At 50.5% G+C, this 17,617-nt stretch overlaps 1 protein-coding gene across 19 annotated transcripts in view; it reads left to right on the top strand.

Moving 5' to 3' along the window:
• Positions 1 to 17,617, top strand: part of KCNMA1 (potassium calcium-activated channel subfamily M alpha 1) — a 775,994-nt gene that overhangs the window by 23,049 nt on the left and 735,328 nt on the right. For 5 of the 19 annotated variants that reach the window (XR_014249397.1, XM_082408746.1, XM_082408750.1 and 2 more), the window contains exon 1: positions 4,925 to 5,474. The exons of 2 other annotated variants lie outside the window; for them this stretch is intronic. Coding sequence is in view for 14 of the 17 variants with exons in the window: in XM_082408746.1 (XP_082264872.1) it covers positions 5,103 to 5,474 (372 nt within the window). In the remaining 3 variants the exon portion in view is untranslated. Of the gene's footprint in view, positions 1 to 4,318; positions 5,475 to 6,146; positions 16,577 to 17,617 lie in introns of those variants that run through there. 12 more of the 19 variants (XM_082408744.1, XR_014249398.1, XM_082408743.1 and 9 more) reach the window with 12 other exon arrangements.

The following is a 17,617-nucleotide window of genomic DNA, read 5'->3' as shown; positions in this document are numbered from 1 at the left end:
TCCTTCTATTTGTTGCGTGCTAAAGAGGCAGTTATTCAACCTCATGAACTAAGATCACATCCATATTCCAGCCAGTGGGGAGAAGAGATGGGAAATAGAGGGAATGTCTCTTCTTTTTAACCGTACAACCTATAGAGTGCATGTAGTGTCTGTTCAGATTCCACTGGCTAAAATTTAGTCGCATGGTCCACACCCACTGCAAGGGAAACTGAGAAATACAGGGTTTTTTTTTTTTCAAATTAAAGATGGGTTGATAAGGGTATAAGGTCAACATATAAAAGACAATTATATTTGTATATATCTAGGTGATTTTTATACTCTTTTATGAAACTTTATGAGTCTGAATTATTCTTATAAGTAGAAAAAGGTATTTATAGTAAACAAACCCCTCAAAGCTTGCTCTCTGAGTCCCTCTCTCCATCCTGGGGACCAGTGCTCCCTTCTGGTACTCAGAGGCCCTTGAGCATGGTTTCAAGGGATGTGCTGCAGTGGTCTTCTTCTTTTGTTATAAATCACAAAGAGAGAAATTTCTCCAAAGGTACAGTCTCTCGTGATAACTCGACAGATCTAAGCCTCAGTTTCCTTGCCAGTAAATGGGAGAATAGCTACTGCCCTTTCTGACACTATAAAGAGATTATAAAGACTAGGGTAAGGAAAGTGAGAGTACTATTAGCCGTTCAGAAGATAACACAGTGGTAATTTAAGTAGTGTTAGGTTACCAATAGTAGTTATAGCTTAGAAGATCTGACATCAAATCATGGTGACGTGAACCCCGTTAGCGCCTTTATCACAACAGTGTATATGCTAGTAGGACTGACAACTGGATAATTAATATTATTGTGGTTGTAGATTTTTACAGCAGAGTTTTCTCTTTGGAATTCTCATATCTCAAATTTCTGTTTTAATAAGCTCCTTTTTTGAACATTCACAAAATAATGTCATGTGCCAAGAAGAACCACCAGAGGGCGCTAAATCACTTACAGAGTTCACCTGGCTTCTTTAGAGCAGAATCACCCAGATTTATGTCAAGAGTATGGGAAGTAGATCCAGGCCTGAAAAAAATGGAATCTATGTACATTAATTGTGATGTTGGGCTGACATTTAAGTAAATAAGCTTCTTTGTTCTCCTTGGCTATTACTTCAGTCTCTCTGCCTTTTTAGTTTGTGTGTTTATGCACTTTTATTTATTTCTTTTAAATCGGTTGGGATTGTTCAGAGTAGAATAATTTAGAAACGTGAAACCCCAGTTTGCTGTGATGCCTGCCACGGGCACATGTTGACATGATAAAGAGGCTGCCCTCCTCGCTGAGAAGCTTATAAATGTGACTAGAAATAAATAAGTGGCTTGTATTGTTTTCAGAACGGGGGAGGTTGGAATTTCTACTTTCATAAAGACTTTCAGTTCTTGTGCAATGGCTCTCAATTCCCAGCCTGCAGACACACCTACAAGAGGTGAAATGCACCGGGGCAATTTGTAGGTGCTTCTCTATAGCCTTCACATTCCCAAGGCCATCCCAGAGAGTGGGAAGGTGGGGAGCGGGCGTGCGTGTCAGGGTTCTGAGGGCCCACCGGCCTGGAGCGGCTGTGTAACGCCCTGGAGTCTGTCCATACCCAGCTGTCTGTGGGTCCATGTGGGCCGCTGTGTAACGGCTGCAGCAGAAGGCAGAGGCACTGTGCTTCAGTTCTCATCCCAACTGAGGGGCCTCATGGGGTGCAGGACAGCAGTGTGGGTCAGGGAGCGACAATCTTGCCTGTACCCATCTCCCCCGCTACACAAACACAGGGACTGGCTTGGGGGGGGGGTGGTCAGAAGCTCTGATCTATGTTTGGCTGTTTGTTTTTGGGTCACAGTAATTACAAAGAAGATCTGTGTGTTTTCTTTTTCAACCTTAGAAACAATCCTTTGAGGTAGGCAGGGCAGTTCTTATTTTTATTCTAATTTACAAATGAGGAAGCACAATGAATGAAGGGTTACCTAAGGTTCCCTTTAAGTTTGAGGCCTAAATTGGTGAGGTCAGGTGCCAGGTTTTCTGAAGTCTGTGGTTGGTAAGGAGGTAGCGGGAGAGCTGGGCCATGGCCTGATGAGGTCTACTTCTGGTGCGTGGTGGTGAATGGTGGCCACTCTCTCATTTGGTGCCCACCAGTCAGGAGGTGGTGAGAACTGGGGATTGTAGGAGTAGTAGTTTCTTGACTTTGATGGTGAGGGTCTCTGAGAATCCTGACTAAGCCTCATTTTTGTGTAACACGGAAGTTGCTACAAGCTTCAGTCGGCACAGGGACGAGTGATGAAGAGAGCAGAGGAGATGATGTCTCAGGGGCCTCCCAGAACCTCTGCAAGAATGATGAGATGATGAAGGTGATGATGGAGGAGAAACACAGCTGGGGATTCGGCAGTTGGGGCGATAGAAGTCACAGCAGTCAGCGGCCTCTTGCTACTAGCCCCCGGACTGGTGTCTGAAGGGAGCCCAGGCTGTGGGGAAAGTCCAGGAAAGCCTGGAGGGCATTCATTGGTTTGTGGAAGCTCAGTTATATGGGGGGAGGGAATCCATTCTGGGGGTTTCATATCCCACTGGGGAGACAGTCCTATCCTTTGCTGCTCTTTTCGTGTTACGGGTGTTTTGTTTTTAAATTTCAAATCTAAAATGTAAGGAAAGTCCTTAACTTTCCTGGCATATGCTGAGGCCCAAAGGCAGCAAAGTACAGCCATCTAGAAGGCTAATAAATCAAGGAACCACAGGGCCTCAGCCACCTTCTTGCACATCCCCCGAGCACTTCTGGGGCTGATCCTCCCAACCCAGGGCTGGAAAGGACCCAGGGCCTCTGCATGCATGGGGCTGATGAGGCAGGGATGTGCCCAGAGTGGTTTCTGAACGTGGAGGACCGGGCTGCAGGTACCATGTGGGTGACAGACAATTTCACTTTCTGGAAAATATTGTCTGGAGCTCCCTTTTACATACTGCTTTTGAGGACCAAACACTTAAGCACTCTTACCTCATTCCATTTCCCCTTTGACTTTGTCCTTGACTGTACTAATGGATGTGTGTCCTGAGCCCAGTGAATGTACTCTGAATCAAGCAGGAGAAGGAAGCTTCAGACATCCCCTTGAGCTTCTCTGCCCAGCTTGGCCTCCCTTGCCCCATCCTCCCCTGCATCCTACGGCCTCCAAGGGCAAGGGGAGGGGCTGAACTCTGGCTCAGGCAGAAACAGCACAGGCCTATACAGTGAAGGATGCTAAGTTGGCCTTCACCACAGAAAGGCCTGAAAGCAACCCGAGAATTCCAATTAGGCTTAAACTAATGAGCTGGAAACTTTGGGGAAACCACTGTGGGCAATGAGGGGAGAATGTGATCATCTTCCTTTTAATTAGTGCTGGAAAAACTTGTGGTCCAGCTGGTAGCATAAGGAAGGGCAGTGTCCAGAGGGAGCAGAGGTTGAGAGAATCAGAAGGGGGATTTCCCCTGGTGGTTAGGGAGAGGCTGCTGAACAAACCCAGACACCTTCTTCTCCTCTAAGTGGGGAGGACAGAAGACCCTAAATGGGGAAAGGTGGGCTTTAATGGAGCTTGGAGCTGCCCTTCTCACACGATGGAGTCTGAGGCTGAATAAAAGGGGAGTGACATTAGGGAACTCTGTTGTCTATAGGAGTTTTCACTGTCCCTGAGGTCAGGTCTGCCCTGCCCATCTTTGCCTACTGTCTTAGGCAGCCTCTGTCGCTTAATAAGGAAAAGGCAGAAAAACCACCTGCTGCTGTCAAAGGCCACAGACCACCTGCCAGGCCCCTGCATGGCCCTGCTTTCCAGAACACAGGGGGCACTGGGGCACCTAGGAAGGCGACAGGGAAGAGCGACAGGGGTTGGTAGGGGTCGAACGAGGGTGTGTATCCTGGAGAAGGGTCCTCCTCACTCCCGAAGCCCGAGGAGCTTGGGGCGTCCGGCCTGTGCAATCAACAGCTGGTCACTTCTCCCCTCCCCACTGGGGGCTCCTGTGGGAAAAATGGCCCGCCAACGTCGCCCGGCCATCCTCCTCGGGTCCCCCAGGGCGCTCGGCTGGGGGCGCAGCACCTTGGAGAGAGATGTCGGGTCCCGCGCCTGGATTTGGGGCTCTCTACCTTTCGCACTGCGGCTCAGGGGTGCGTGCCAGGCTGTCGCCAAGGGGTCTGCCGGCACCCTGCCCAGCTCGGAGCCGAGGCGAGCCAGCGCGGCGAGCCTCCTCCCCTCCCGTTCGGGCGGCCTGAGCCCGCGCCCGCTCCAGTTGCTGCAGCTGCTGTTGCTGGCGGCTGCGGGGAGCGCGGGGCGCGCGCAGGAGAGGCTCGGGCGGCGAGGACGGGGACGAGGAGGAGCCTGAGGAAGCGGGGAGGAAGATCGAGCGAAGGCCGAGGAGGCTCAGCGGCGTGGCGGCGCGGCTCGGGGATCCCGGGAACATGGGCTAGCGGCGGTGGCGTAGGCGGGCCGGGCCGGGCGCGGTGAACCTGCAGCGGCCCGGCGCACACCGGGGCGGCGAGCGGGAGCCGAGCGCAGCCGAGAGAGGAGGGCTGGCGCGGGGGCGCCCGGCAGGGGGCTGATGAGACATTATTAACGAGTCGCCGCCTAATAAGCCCAGAGCGGCGGCGTAGCGGCGCGGGCTGCGTGCGGGGAGGGGTCCCGGGCCGGAGCGCGCGGCGCAAACGCGTGGCGCACCGCGGGCGGGCGGCGCGGCGCGGCGCGGAGGGCAACCGAGCCGGCGCGCAGAGCCGGGGCGGGCCAGGGGGCGGCCCGCGGCGCCCCCTCGTTCTCGGCGCTCTGGGCCCGCGCAGCCCGGGGCTAGCGGGGCTCGGGCCGGGGAGGGGAGCTGCCCGCGCGCTCCGTCCCCCTCCCCCCTGGGCGGGCGGGCCGGCGGCCGGGGGGAGGGCGGGCGGCGGCGGCGGCCCGCTGTATATATCTCCGCGCACCCCGCCAGGTCGCGCACAGCTCCCCGAGCCCAGGCGCCTCCCCGCCCCCTCCCCGTGCTCCGCGGCGGCGGCGGCGGCAGCAATAGCAGCAATATGGCTGTTGATGGGTGTTCGGGGTGGCGCTGGCGGCGGGAGGAGCTCCCCCGAGCCCCTGCGCCGGCTGCCCGTTGCTAGCTATGGCAAATGGTGGCGGCAGCGGCGGCAGCAGCGGCGGCGGCGGTGGCGGCGGAGGCAGCGCTCTTAGAATGAGTAGCAATATACACGCGAACCATCTCAGCCTAGACGCGTCCTCCTCCTCCTCCTCTTCCTCCTCCTCTTCTTCCTCCTCCTCCTCTTCCTCCTCGTCCTCGGTCCACGAGCCCAAGATGGATGCGCTCATCATCCCGGTGACCATGGAGGTGCCGTGCGACAGCCGGGGCCAGCGCATGTGGTGGGCTTTCCTGGCCTCCTCCATGGTGACTTTCTTCGGGGGCCTCTTCATCATCTTGCTCTGGCGGACGCTCAAGTACCTGTGGACCGTTTGCTGCCACTGCGGGGGCAAGACGAAGGTAACGCGCGCCCCGGCGCCTCCCCCCTGTGCCAGCCCCGCCGCTTCTCGGCGTCCCCTGCAGCCCACCTCCTCGCTTCTCACAGCGCCGTGCCTCCCTCCATCCCTGCCTGCCTTCCCCTCGCCGCCTTCCCTTTCCCTCCGCTCTCCTGGCGCCCGCCTATTGGGGCTTCGGGCGGCGCGCCGGGGGTGAGGAGTTGCCCCCAACCGGTGCGCTCCGGGACGCGGACGCCCAATCCCGTCCCCTTGTTTATTGTAGGGTTGTTTGTGGCTGCGGCTGGGGCCGGGGTGGGAGGTAGGGAGAGCCGACCCGGCGGGCACCGAGCAAGCTAGGGGCCGCTCGGTGCGCGTTCCGCGGGGCTCACCTGCCCGGGCTCGGCTCCTTGTGGTGGGCGAGGGGGAGCACGTCAGCCCGCACTTTAGAAACCTGTTGGGGAGATGAGTTCGTAAAATCAGAAGGGCAGGGAAATCCTTTGGGAAAGGGAGGACATCTTTTGGACTAGGGAATCCCAGGGGAGGAACATGACCAGAGGACGGGCGGGGGACCTGGAGGGGCGAGAGAAAGTTGGGGAGATGCATGCCAGTTTTGGAGGCAACCCGCGGATGCTGCCACTTTAGGAATGTGGCGAGGTCGCAAAACTGATGTCCCCTCCTTCTCCGACTCTTGGAACAGATTCCCACCCCCACCGCAAGTTCTTCGGCATCTGTATTCTCGCCCCCCTGCCACCGCCTTCAGGTCCCCGGAAGTGCCCCCGGCAGCGTGGAGCTAGAGCGGGAGGTCCGCCCGAGAGCCCGCCGAGGCCGAGGTTTTCACGCGAGCCTCGTCCCCGACGCTTTTGAGGTGGCTGGATGTCGGCTTAAGCTATTCCTGGCGCAGAGACGCCCACCAGCACCGAGGCTCACTACACCTTATGTTTGGTTGCTAGGCTGACTGCCTGGTCTGTCGCCGTCGTGGCCCTAGAGATGTCTTCTTCCACCCCCCGCCCCTCACCCCACTGGCTGAAGGTGTGAGGTGGCGGGCAGTTTTTCATAGAAAACTGCAGGATAAAAAAGAAAGGACTGGAAAAAAGAGTGACCAAGCTGTTTTCTGTTTGACTGATTTTTAACCTAGGGGACTAACCAGCGCCAGCATTTTCAGAGGGAGGGGAGCTCAGAGGGGGATAGGGAACAGTGCAAGGCCGTGGCACATCTCGGTGGGAATGCTCACACCTTTTCTAATAAAGTTAATCCGAGGACACCTCAAACTTCCACGGGGCACAGCAACTTGTAGCAGCCTCCTTAATTGCTACGGGGAGGGAGGAGGTAAGATGGGGGCTATGGGTGACACACAAGGGTGAAGGGAAGCTTTCTCTCTTTCTCCTGATCATTAATTATACATTGTGTTGGGTGCTGGAGCTCAGCTGTGTTTTGTGGTAGCACATTTGTGTTTTGGAAAATACTGGTGTGTTGGAAATAAGGGAGAAAAATAAAAGCCATCATTCGCTTCCTCCTCCTCCTACTTCTCCGGAGACCTCCAGATGTTAGTCAGTCAGTTTCCTCTGGAGTTACCTTCTTGGCCTTAGCAGTTTCTCCTTACTTGTCAAGGTGGAAAACCACCCACATTCCAGAGAAGCCATTAGGTTAAGCAAAATCCTAACCCTGAGACCCCCTAGACCCAGCCCCTTGCCTAGCCCTCCTGACCAGTGCTTATTCATATAGTCTTCTTATTCACGCATTCCCTCTCCTCTGCCTCCCCACCAGTCTTTAGTCTGCGAGTGTTTTTCCTTTACTGAGATTCCGTGCTACCCTTAGAGGAAAGAGAACTTGTAGTTGCATGCATCTCAAACGTTTTCTAGACTGAGTGATTTTGGGGAACTTTTTAACGACCTCCTTATCCTTCAGGAACTGGGTAGGCTTGATCATAATGAAAACTTTTTTTTCAGTGAGTCAAAATAAGTTTCAGTGCTTTTGTGATCCTGGGGTTTTAAACACAGCTTCTAAAGTCTTTTTACTCTAGGGGGTACATCAGTGCTATTGCAGTGCTTCTGATGAAATGCTGATTGGATCGTTCACATAAAGAGTCTCTTTCTTAAATGATGACCAAGCATAACCTCTGTAGGTTTTCTCAAGAAAATACATTTTTGGCAATGATCATTAGAAAAAAAACAATGCCTATATATTAGGCTATATTTTGTAGCTCCAAGACATGCCGAGTTGACTAAACTGGAACTTTCTACAAAGAATCATCTGGGACAAGAGATGCTTGCAGTTGGTTGGGAAGATGTGAGGCCAGTAGAGAATGAGATCACGTCACTTTTGGTACCATTAGAGTCCCCTTTAAAACATGCCCAGAATCTCGTAATACTTGCCCCTTGATTTGCTCAGTTAAACAGTGTGTGTAGCCATCTCATTTTGCCCAGTAGTAGTTACTTAGGCCTTTTATAAGCTTTTCTTTCTACTCTTGAGGGCTGTATTTTTACTGCAATCATTCTTTTTTTTTTTTTTTTTGTCCTTCATTCTTTTTGCTTTCCAAGTATTTGGTAGTCATCAAGACGCTGTTCAGAAGAATTCATTTGGCTTCAGTTTGGAATAATTATTTTAGCGTTGGGTTTCTCAAGCAAACTAAGGCTGCTTTTCCTTAGTATTCTACCAGGCCTCAGATATGTTCACCCTGATCCTGGTTCAGCCCCAAGATGGTTTGACCCGGAGCTAGGGTCCAGAGGAAGGCTGGTCTTTTTAGCATCTGAAATTCTAGGGGTATAAGTTTCAGCAGGAGCTCCAGAATCACAAGCATTTGGCCTCTGGGACTGCACCATCCTTTTTGATCAAAGGAACCTGAAACTGGATGTACATCATGAGGCATCTCATCCTTAGTTCCTCTGGCCTCCGAATCTCATATCGTAAATGACTTTACTATTCTGAAAAGAATAGTTATGTGGATTTCTTTAGGAAATAAAGAAGAAAGAGAATCTCATTTTCCCCCAGTTGAGAATTTGGGCACAGTCATTCCAGTACTGTATTCTTTGCTGTACTTTTTCACATCATTGTTTCTTTCTCTGTTGGGTTTCATCAGAGCCCTCTCTTTACTTGGCCGTGACATTTCAAGGTCTAAGCCAGTCGTAGACTGTGGTGAACAAGGAGCAGCTCTGGCAGCCTGAATAAGGTTGTGACCTTGAAGAAGTAGTTTAACCTCTCTGGTCTCTTTCCTGGTGTGTAAAATGTGGGATTGAATTCTGTGAGTGCTCATGTCCCTTGCTGCTCTGGGACTCAGTGGAAGACAGTAGAAGGAGTCGGTGATCTGTGGGTAAAGTTTCTAGCTCAGAACATGTTCTGTAACTCTCCAGCCTCGGAGTGCTTCTGTGTCTTTATTCCCATCTTCTGCTCTTCCTCCAGCCCACAGTCTGCTTTTCTTTGAATGCCTGGGGAAACTGAGGCCAGCTTCCTATGGAGCTGTGGTTTACTGGGGGTCATAGACTCATCCTGGTCTCAGCTGGAGCTGTCCTCCCTGTAGAAGTTTGGGCTTGATTAAGGTTGGTCTGCATATAATGAATTACAGAGGTTTGTCTCCATGGCTGTGTCTGAGAAAACAACACGTTTTCTCTGTTAGACTCGTGACTAATATAAACATCAGATCCCATTACGGCTTGGTAATTACCCAGGGTCTGGCCTGACACATCATCCAATCAGGGCTGGAACTTCAGTGCCTCAGAATTCTTGATTCCAGATTGGCCCTGGTGCCTCATCTCATCCTGGAGATAGTCTGCATCGGACGACCTTCAGATGCTCCTTCGGATCACTTAGGGGGGCCTTGGAGAAGTGCTCAGGTCCCAGGCACAGGGGAGTTCCAGGTGACCTTCCCTTGTCCTGAGAACTTTTGCTTCTTGTTCCTGGCTCTCCCTGTGGAAATGCACACTTTTGTAGAGATGCTGCAGTGAGACAGACCCAAGTGCAAATCATGGATTCCACAGTTGTTAGCTGGGCATCTGTGGCTGGCAGCCCTGTTAAGCATGGTTTCTTCACATGTAAGAAGAGCGTAATGATGCTTACTTTGTAGAATTCTTTTTTTTTTTTTAACATCTTTATTGGACTATAATTGCTTTACAATGGTGTGTTAGTTTCTGCTTTATAACAAAGTGAATCAGTTATACATATGTCCCCATATCTCTTCTCTCTTGCGTCTCCCTCCCTCCCACCCTCCCTATCCCACCCCTGTAGTATTCTTATAAGGAGTGACAATGTTGGGTATACAGCACCCAGGAAATGCCTGGCACTTAGCAGGCCTGTAAATGGGAGCTATCATAGCTCCACAAAGTGGCAGGTTTTAAATTTTCTCCTTGATTCCTTGAACTTCTGGCCCTGGAAGGACACAGACTACGACAAATAGAACTTTTGGACCAAAAGGGACCTCTAGACCCTGGAGTCAGTTGTCCTTGGGTCAAACAACCAGTTAGGGTCAGATTGAGATTTGGGCTCCTAGCTCTTGGCTGTTGCAAGGCTGGCAGGTCGGGGAAGGGCAGCCTGGGAAGGCTCCATGGCTGAGGGCTTGGCAGGATGGCTAGTGCTCTGATGGCGGGCAAGTCAGTGGGTGAGCATTGTCATCGTGGGGCTGCAGGAGCTGCAGACCTAGCAGAAGTGGAAGGTTCGGTGGGCAGGTGTGGCTGTCTAATGTCCCTTGAGAAAGGATGAATTCCACCCCTGTTCTCCCCAGTCCAGAGCCCACAGACCTGTTCCCCTGACGATGTAACAGTTTCCCCGCCAGGGTGCTCTCTACTCAGACCAGCTTTACCCTGATGGCCTCCAGAGTAGTATTTCCCCAAGTGGGTTCTGTGGAGCACTTGCCCTTGCAGTTCATGCGCTGGGAGAAGCCCCAAGGGAGAGGAATTGGTTAAACTGCTCTTGGCCGTGCTCACTTTGAGCAGCAGGGCCTAGATGTCACGCTCGCCGTGTAGCACCCAAAGGTCAGCCTGGGACCTTGGGCAAGGGCTTCACCGCTTTGTGCCTCAGTCTCCTCATCTGTAAACGGGGGTCCTAGTAGAGCTCAGCCCTTTGGGGTAGGTACTCTCAGGGACCCCACTTTATAGCATTTCCTAGGAGGACACTGGTGACCGCAAGCTATGCGCTGGCCCTGTTTCCGGGTGCCCAGGGGCCTTGTCCAGACATGCATCAGGAGGAAAGCAAGAGCTGCCCTTGTGTTTGGCCTGGGGGAGAAAGGATTCCAAGGGCAAGGCTCACCATTATCTTCTTCCCTGGATGGGGACATTCACTGTGTGCCTGGTACAGAGAGTACTTGCTTTGGGTATCTCTTTCTGACCAGGGCAAGAGGAGCCTGGTGCTGAGGCAGTCAGGTTGGCATTAGATTCCAATGCCAGGGCCTCCTTCCCAATGTGGGCAGCAGCGGTGTCCCAGCTCACCGTGACCGTGGCCGTGCTAGCCTGCGAATCACAGCAGCCAGCTCCACCTTCCTGGGACTTCAGAGCTGTGGAGCCCCTGCAAGGACGCCTCTGTGGTTCCGGTGAGAAGGGCTGTGTTGGTGCCGTGACGCCGCAGCTCCTGGAGCCCTGCGGGGAGCACTGGTCTCCATGAGACCTGCTGGGGGGTCAGGCAAGGTCAGCGTCCCGCAGGACCTCTGAAATCACACAGCCTTTCTGTGCACAGCAGGGAGCAGATCAAGAGAGTGCCCTTTTTTGAGATGCTTCTGAGTGGGTGGAACCCTGGCCCTGGGCACATGGAGAAGGAAGCTCGGGGGCTCCAGCCTGAGAGGCAGGGGTGTCCCAGCACTCCGGGGAGAAGGCTCAAGGGATGTTCAGTTGGGGTATTACATCTCTCCCTCCCATGGCCAGAGAGCATCTAGTCCGTCTACTCCTGGGGCCTCTCGCACCTTTACATGCACACGAATCACCTGGAGAGCCATTAAAATGCAGATTCTGATTCAGAAGGTCCAGGGTGGGGCCTGAGACTCTGCATTTCTGACAAGACACAGGTGATGCCGATGCTGAGCGACCGTGCTTTGAGAAGCAAGGATCTGGTCCCTGCCTCGGTCTACAGGCCGTCCCTCTCTGAAGACAGGGCTATTTTTAAATATGGAAATTCTCAGCTCTTCAGCAGTGGGGAGGGATGAGAAGAGGAAGGTTCCCTGTGCCAGGACAGCCAGGTGGAGAAAACTCGGTCGGCTCAGGCCTCTCCGCGCTGCTGCAGTTCAGTCTGGGTGCTCCCTGCTGAAGCTGATTGTGCGGGTGTCTGCTGCCTAGGAACCCACCGCGCTGTTGGTTTGGGTTTGGGTTGTGGTGACCAGAGCAGCATCCTGCAGATCTATGGGGGTGTGGTCTGTACGTCGCCCATCAGCCTGTGGGCTCTCCCTCGCGCCAATGGGTCACGCTGCAAGGGGACTTTCCGCAGTCCCGGATGGCAGTTCAGCCAAACCACCTTCCTGCAGAATTAGAGGCTCGTGGTGGAGCCAGGGCTGCACTGTGGCGATGCTCCGGGAAGCCAGCTGTTGGCCGCTCCCTCCGGACTGTTTGAAGTCAGCAGGCAGTAAAACTGCCAGCCTGATTTTCCATAGGGACCTCGGTGGGCTTTTCCAAACGGAGGGTGCAGTGTGAAAGGATTGGGCTCAAGAACTGATCACGGACTGGGAAGAGACGTGCGGCACTGTGCTGTGCCACCCTCCAGTGGTACTTCTCGAGAATTCCAGCAGATGAAACTGGAAGTAGCTCCTTTTCTCAACATACTGTCAGGGTTTTCACAGCTCATACTGTCAGGGGCTTTTTCCTGGAGATGTGCTTTTTGGGTTGTTCCATCGTCAAAGGGGAGAACCTGGAATAAACATTTATCATGAGCATCGTCAGCTTAAATGAAGGCCTTAGCATGATGCCTGGCACACAGTAGGTCCCCAATAAATCTTGTGGTTATTAGTGTTGTTGTTTTGGCTTTTACTACATAGGGAGTGCATCCTCTGTTCCAGGAACCAAGCTAGGTGCTAGGGATAAAAATAAGACCCAGTTTGTTTGATGGAAGGGACGGAAAAATTCAGTTATCTTCTCATGGGGTATGCACATGTCTGGTCTCCAAGTTGCCTCAAACCCCCTGAGGGCAGTAACTGAGTCATACAAATACAAGCACAGATATATGTTGGGAGGGCCCTTTCACAGTGGTCTGTGGGAGGCTGCGTGGGAATGTTGTAGGTGCAAATACATTTTGCTGCTCTTTTGGGTAATTTGTTAGAAGCTATGGAGAAACTCTGGGTGAAGGGGATGGGCTTGAGTCATTTCTGGATTTTAATTATTCATACCACACCGGTCTCCCCTGACCGGTGGGTAACAAGAATTTGTTCACGATGAGCACTTGTTCATGAGGTGGATGAGTCAGGCGGGGGGGCAGAAGGATAGCTTCAAAAGAATGGCTGCTCGAAGATGGAATTTGCTTTGTTTTTGGCATTATTTGGGGCATTATGTCTAATTGCCAATTTGGAAATGTAATTGGCACTCCAGGTCCGGAAGGGATATACTTCACGTTGTCAAGCCGAGCCTCCGAATCATCTCCCCATAAGATCTCATTACCTGTATGACTAATGCTTCTTTACATGGCCAAAAGCGAAATTATTTAAAACATCTCATTTACTTGGTATTCTTTATGCTGTTTCATTGGCCTCCCTACCAGGTTTTCCCGGGGGCCAGATCCAGTTGACGCTGGGTATTTCGAAGGTAATTAACAGGAACGCCTGTGTTCCTTCCTTCTGTTCTTCATCCTTTCCTTGATTTCCTTTCTTTCCTGGTGATTCCTGCCAAGTCCAGGAGCAGAGGGACTGAAGTTTGCAGGTTAGCGAACAACAAATAGAGGCTTGATCTCGCGAGATGAGAAGCATGTGGAATTGTGACGTCATAGGGGCAGAAAGGTGCTTTGGGGTCGGGGTCCTACCTCCTCCCCAGTGCCAGTGCTGGAAGCCCTCGGCCCCATCTCCAGAAGCGACAGGGCTGTTCATGGTCTTCTGAGGCCACCATTCCATGGGGCACAAACCCACCTAAGCATGAATGGAAAGGTCTTTCTCCTTGCACTAGCCCCTCTTTGCTTCTCGGCTGTTTCTAGGACACACAGAACATGTCTTGGTAGGTGATAGATTTCAAATTCTAAATCCGGCCCAAGAAGGCCCAGAGCTGGGTGGGGTTTAAGTGTCAGCAATGTTCTTGAGATGTAGAATGCCCTTAACTTTTGTTGCTACCGTGCAAACCACCTTCTTTTTCTCTCTCGTGACTGCCCGATGTCCTTCTTCTCCAGAGGCGGTGAGGTTTCCCCGTGCCCTCTTCCCCAGGGTTTACACAGCAGCCCATCCTGGCTGTTGGTTCTGGTCGTTTGTCCTGTGCAATGTGTCAGGTCTTGTCAGAAGCTGTGGGTGAGGATTTGGCCATCCCTGAGCCATTGGGTCGCCTCTTTGTCACTGGAATGTGCCCAGTGATTCCAAAGTTCAGCTTCTTTCAGAGTTTAGTGCTGGGCTTGGCTGAGAGCAGATGTGATTTGGGGGCAATACCAGGGATCCAGATGTAGAGTGCAGATCCTTTGTTAAGAAGCCCGCATTGGACTCTGCTTTCTAGGTGTTGGCTCTTCCCGAAGGAGAGAAAACAGACAGTGATCTTGAGCTTCTTTTTGGATCATTTAAATACAGCTGCTCCGAGAGTTGAAGATTATTCCTCTCCAACTGCTCATCTTATCTCTTCTCCTCTGGGCTTCTATACACTACTGCTGCCATTTCTCCTATTTTGCTGAGCAGAAAGAAACCAGAAAAGAAAGAGAAAATACAAGAGGGGAGGGTGAGGGAGGGCAGCGGGGAGAGGGAGATGTTCACACAAAGAAAAGTAGAATTTCTCGTCTGGGAGCTGGAGGTTGGATAAATACATAATTGGATGGATTTTGTTTTTAGTCCCTTCCCCTTTGTCTTAATGAATAAATCATGACAAGTGACCTCATGCTTAAGGTGTGCAGCATTATATAAAGACCAGTGGAAAGAGTGCTTTCCCTTTTGGAAGAGTTTAGCTTTTCAAGTGAGTTCCCTCTAATGAACTACTAGCGTGGGGCCTGTGTGGCCCTGTGGCCCAGACACCAGGGGTTATAAGGTTTCTGGGGGCTCTTCCTCTTCGTATACCTGTTTATGCAGGAGCAGAATTCTTCTCTTTGGGAGAAATTGCTGCATGAGTTTGTTTTCCCTTTACGTGACTTTGGAAAGTAGACTTTTTGTGGCTCTGGAAGGGGAAAAAGTAGATGCACAATGATTAGCGAATGGAGAACTGAGACAAGGGCCCTTAAGGCTCGGAGGAAAGATCTGGAAGATGAGAGGGTTTATCCGAGGGCTGGGGATTTTCACGACCAACATTAGCTGGCCACCACTTAATACATTGTTTTTCTTCTTTGTGCATCTGGGAGCACTTTCCTCCTAGTGCTTAGAGGAATTGCTTTAGCTACCCATAACTTACGGCCGTTTCCCTCATAGATTGTGGCAGCCACAGCTGAGCAGGTGGTAAGACTCTTGAAGAGTATAGGAATGGTGTCTCCAGCTGAACCCATAAGAGAAGTCAATAATTCGCCTGTCTTAAAAAAGAAATCCATTTCTTACGTTCATGTGCAACCCTATTTTCCCCGTAAGATTTCTTTTTCAATTTGCGTTTTACACTTTTGTCCTTAATCCTAAGTGTATATATATTCACTGTAGAAAATGTAGGCAAGACAGAGAGGTGTTTAAAGAAAAAAAGGACACCTCACACCCACCAGGATGGCTACTACATCAAAACCCAGAAAACAGCAAGTGTTGATGAGGATGTGGAGGAATTGGAACCCTGGTGCACTGTGTGTGGGAATGCACCATGATGCAGCTACTGTGGGAAACAGTATGGTGGTTTCTCAAAAAAATTGAAAATAGAACTACCATATGACCCAGCAATTCCACGGCTGGGTACATATCCAAGAGAAGATACTTGCACATCCCTGTTCATAGCAGCATTATTCGTAATAGCCAAAAGGTGGAAGCAACCCAAATGTCCATCGATGGGTAAATGGATAAACAAATGTGGTATTTACCTGCAGTGGAATATTATTCATTTGGAAAAAGGAAGGAAATTCCGATGTGTGCTACAACACGGATGCACCTCGAGGACATTATGCTAGGTGAAATAAACCAGTCACAAAAGGACAAATACTGTGTGATCCTACAATACTTATATGAGGCACCTAGTTGCACAGACACAGAAGTAGAATGGTGGTTACCAGGGGCTGGGGGAGACGGGGGGTTGTTGTTTAATGGATATAGAATTTCAGTTTTCCAAGACGAGAAGGTTCTGCACAATAATATGAATACACTTAATACTACTGAACTGTACACTTAAAATGGTTAAGATGGTAAGTTTTATGGTATGTCTATTTTACCACAATTAAAATGTTTTAAAAAAGGAAAAAAAATCCCTCTAAAACCCACTTCCTGGAGATGACTATCATTATCTTCAGACACATTCTTCACCATGGTGCTTGTGTTTGTTGGTGGGGCAGCTGATTTCTTTCCTCTGAGGATTGGTAAATGGCAGTCCCAGGAGAAGTGCCCCCCAGCTGGCCTTGTTTGATTTAGATGGTACCCACAGTGAGAGAAGAAGAACAGACTGAACAGCGTTTCTGCCCATCAAGTCTGGTTTGATGGTGTGTGAAGTTAAAGGACCACTGGATTTTTGATTTTGACATATGAGTAGTTACGGTATCTTAGGCAAGTGATTGTCTCTGGGCTCCAGTTTTCTCATATGTAACATGCTCTCTGATTCAGTGATTTCAATATACAGCCATTTCTTCAGTCAGATTTCAAAGCTATCATTTTTACCTGATAAAGAACCCAAGACTAACTTACTCAAGGCAGTGGGCCCAGGGAGTAGTTCTGGTGCCTCTGTGAATCCCAAGAGTGAAATTTGATTGACATGTCCCCAGAACTTCCATATTGACTTCAATGAGGTGGCATATTTAAGAATTACAGTCTGGGGACACGGACCCCATTGGAGATACAGTCAAACTTGTCATTAAAAAAAAAACAACTCAAATAGTTTTCTGTGACTGTGCTACTACTTTTTTTTTTTAAATACATTTATTTATTTATTTATTTATTTATTTATTTATTTATTTATTTATTTGGCTGCGTTTGGTCTTCGTTGCTGTGCGCGGGCTTTCTGTAGTTGCAGTGAGCGGGGGCTACTCTTCGTTGCGGTGTGCGGGCTTCTCATTGCGGTAGCTTCTCGTTATGGAGCATGGGCTCTAGGCACGCGGGCCTCAGTAGTTGTGGTACGTGAGCTCCGTAGTTGTGGCTCACGGGCTCTAGAGAGTAGGCTCAGTAGTTGTGGCGCACGGGCTTAGTTGCTCCGCAGCATGTGGGATCTTCCCGGACCAGGGCTCGAACCCGTGTCCCCTGCATTGGCAGGCGGATTCTTAACCACTGCGCCACCAGGGAAGTCCCTGTGCTATTACTTCTAATGACATGGCCGCACCACTATTGAGGTTTTAATTTTAATTTCTGGTGTGGGGGAAAGGTTGAAAAGGTCTTGGATTATAGACTAGACTATAAACAGTACACTATGATAGGTTGGCTTTGTTGAGGTTGGGAATAAAAAGAAACATCTGATTAAAGAGGAGGTCATGCAAATCCACTTACTTTTGTGTTTTTCCTTAACTCGCCCCAAAAGGCAACCCCAGAGCGAGAACGTTCATCACAGCCCTGTTCCACGAAGCACTCCAGCTGCCAAAATCAGCAATAAGATGACCACAGTTTCTGTGGCAAAGGAGAGGGTATCTGATGGGGTCAGTAACTTCTGAAATACCTATCTCTCCCGCAAGTCGTAAGCAGCTAGCACATCAGACCTGCTGAATAGTCTCTTAGGTTATATAACATTAATCAGATTATGCTACTGGGGCCATATATTAAATTTCAACTTGTCACAGCTACATTACATTAACACTTCACAGATCCACAGAGTGCCAGGTAGTTTTTGGGTGTTACTGAGCAAATTGGTGATGATGGTCGGACTTGACGAGGCCCAGACAAAAAATACTTCCTTAGATTTTCTGTATTGTAGTTTAACTCTTATTGGAGGGTGCAGACATCCTGCAAGTATTCCTTACAAAATGAACTAAAAATTTAAGAACGTAGTTTTT

Source organism: Balaenoptera borealis (genome assembly GCF_965194805.1).
Source record: "Balaenoptera borealis genome assembly, chromosome: 10".
Lineage (NCBI taxonomy): Eukaryota > Metazoa > Chordata > Mammalia > Artiodactyla > Balaenopteridae > Balaenoptera > Balaenoptera borealis.
This window is presented reverse-complemented; position numbering and strand designations above follow the sequence as displayed.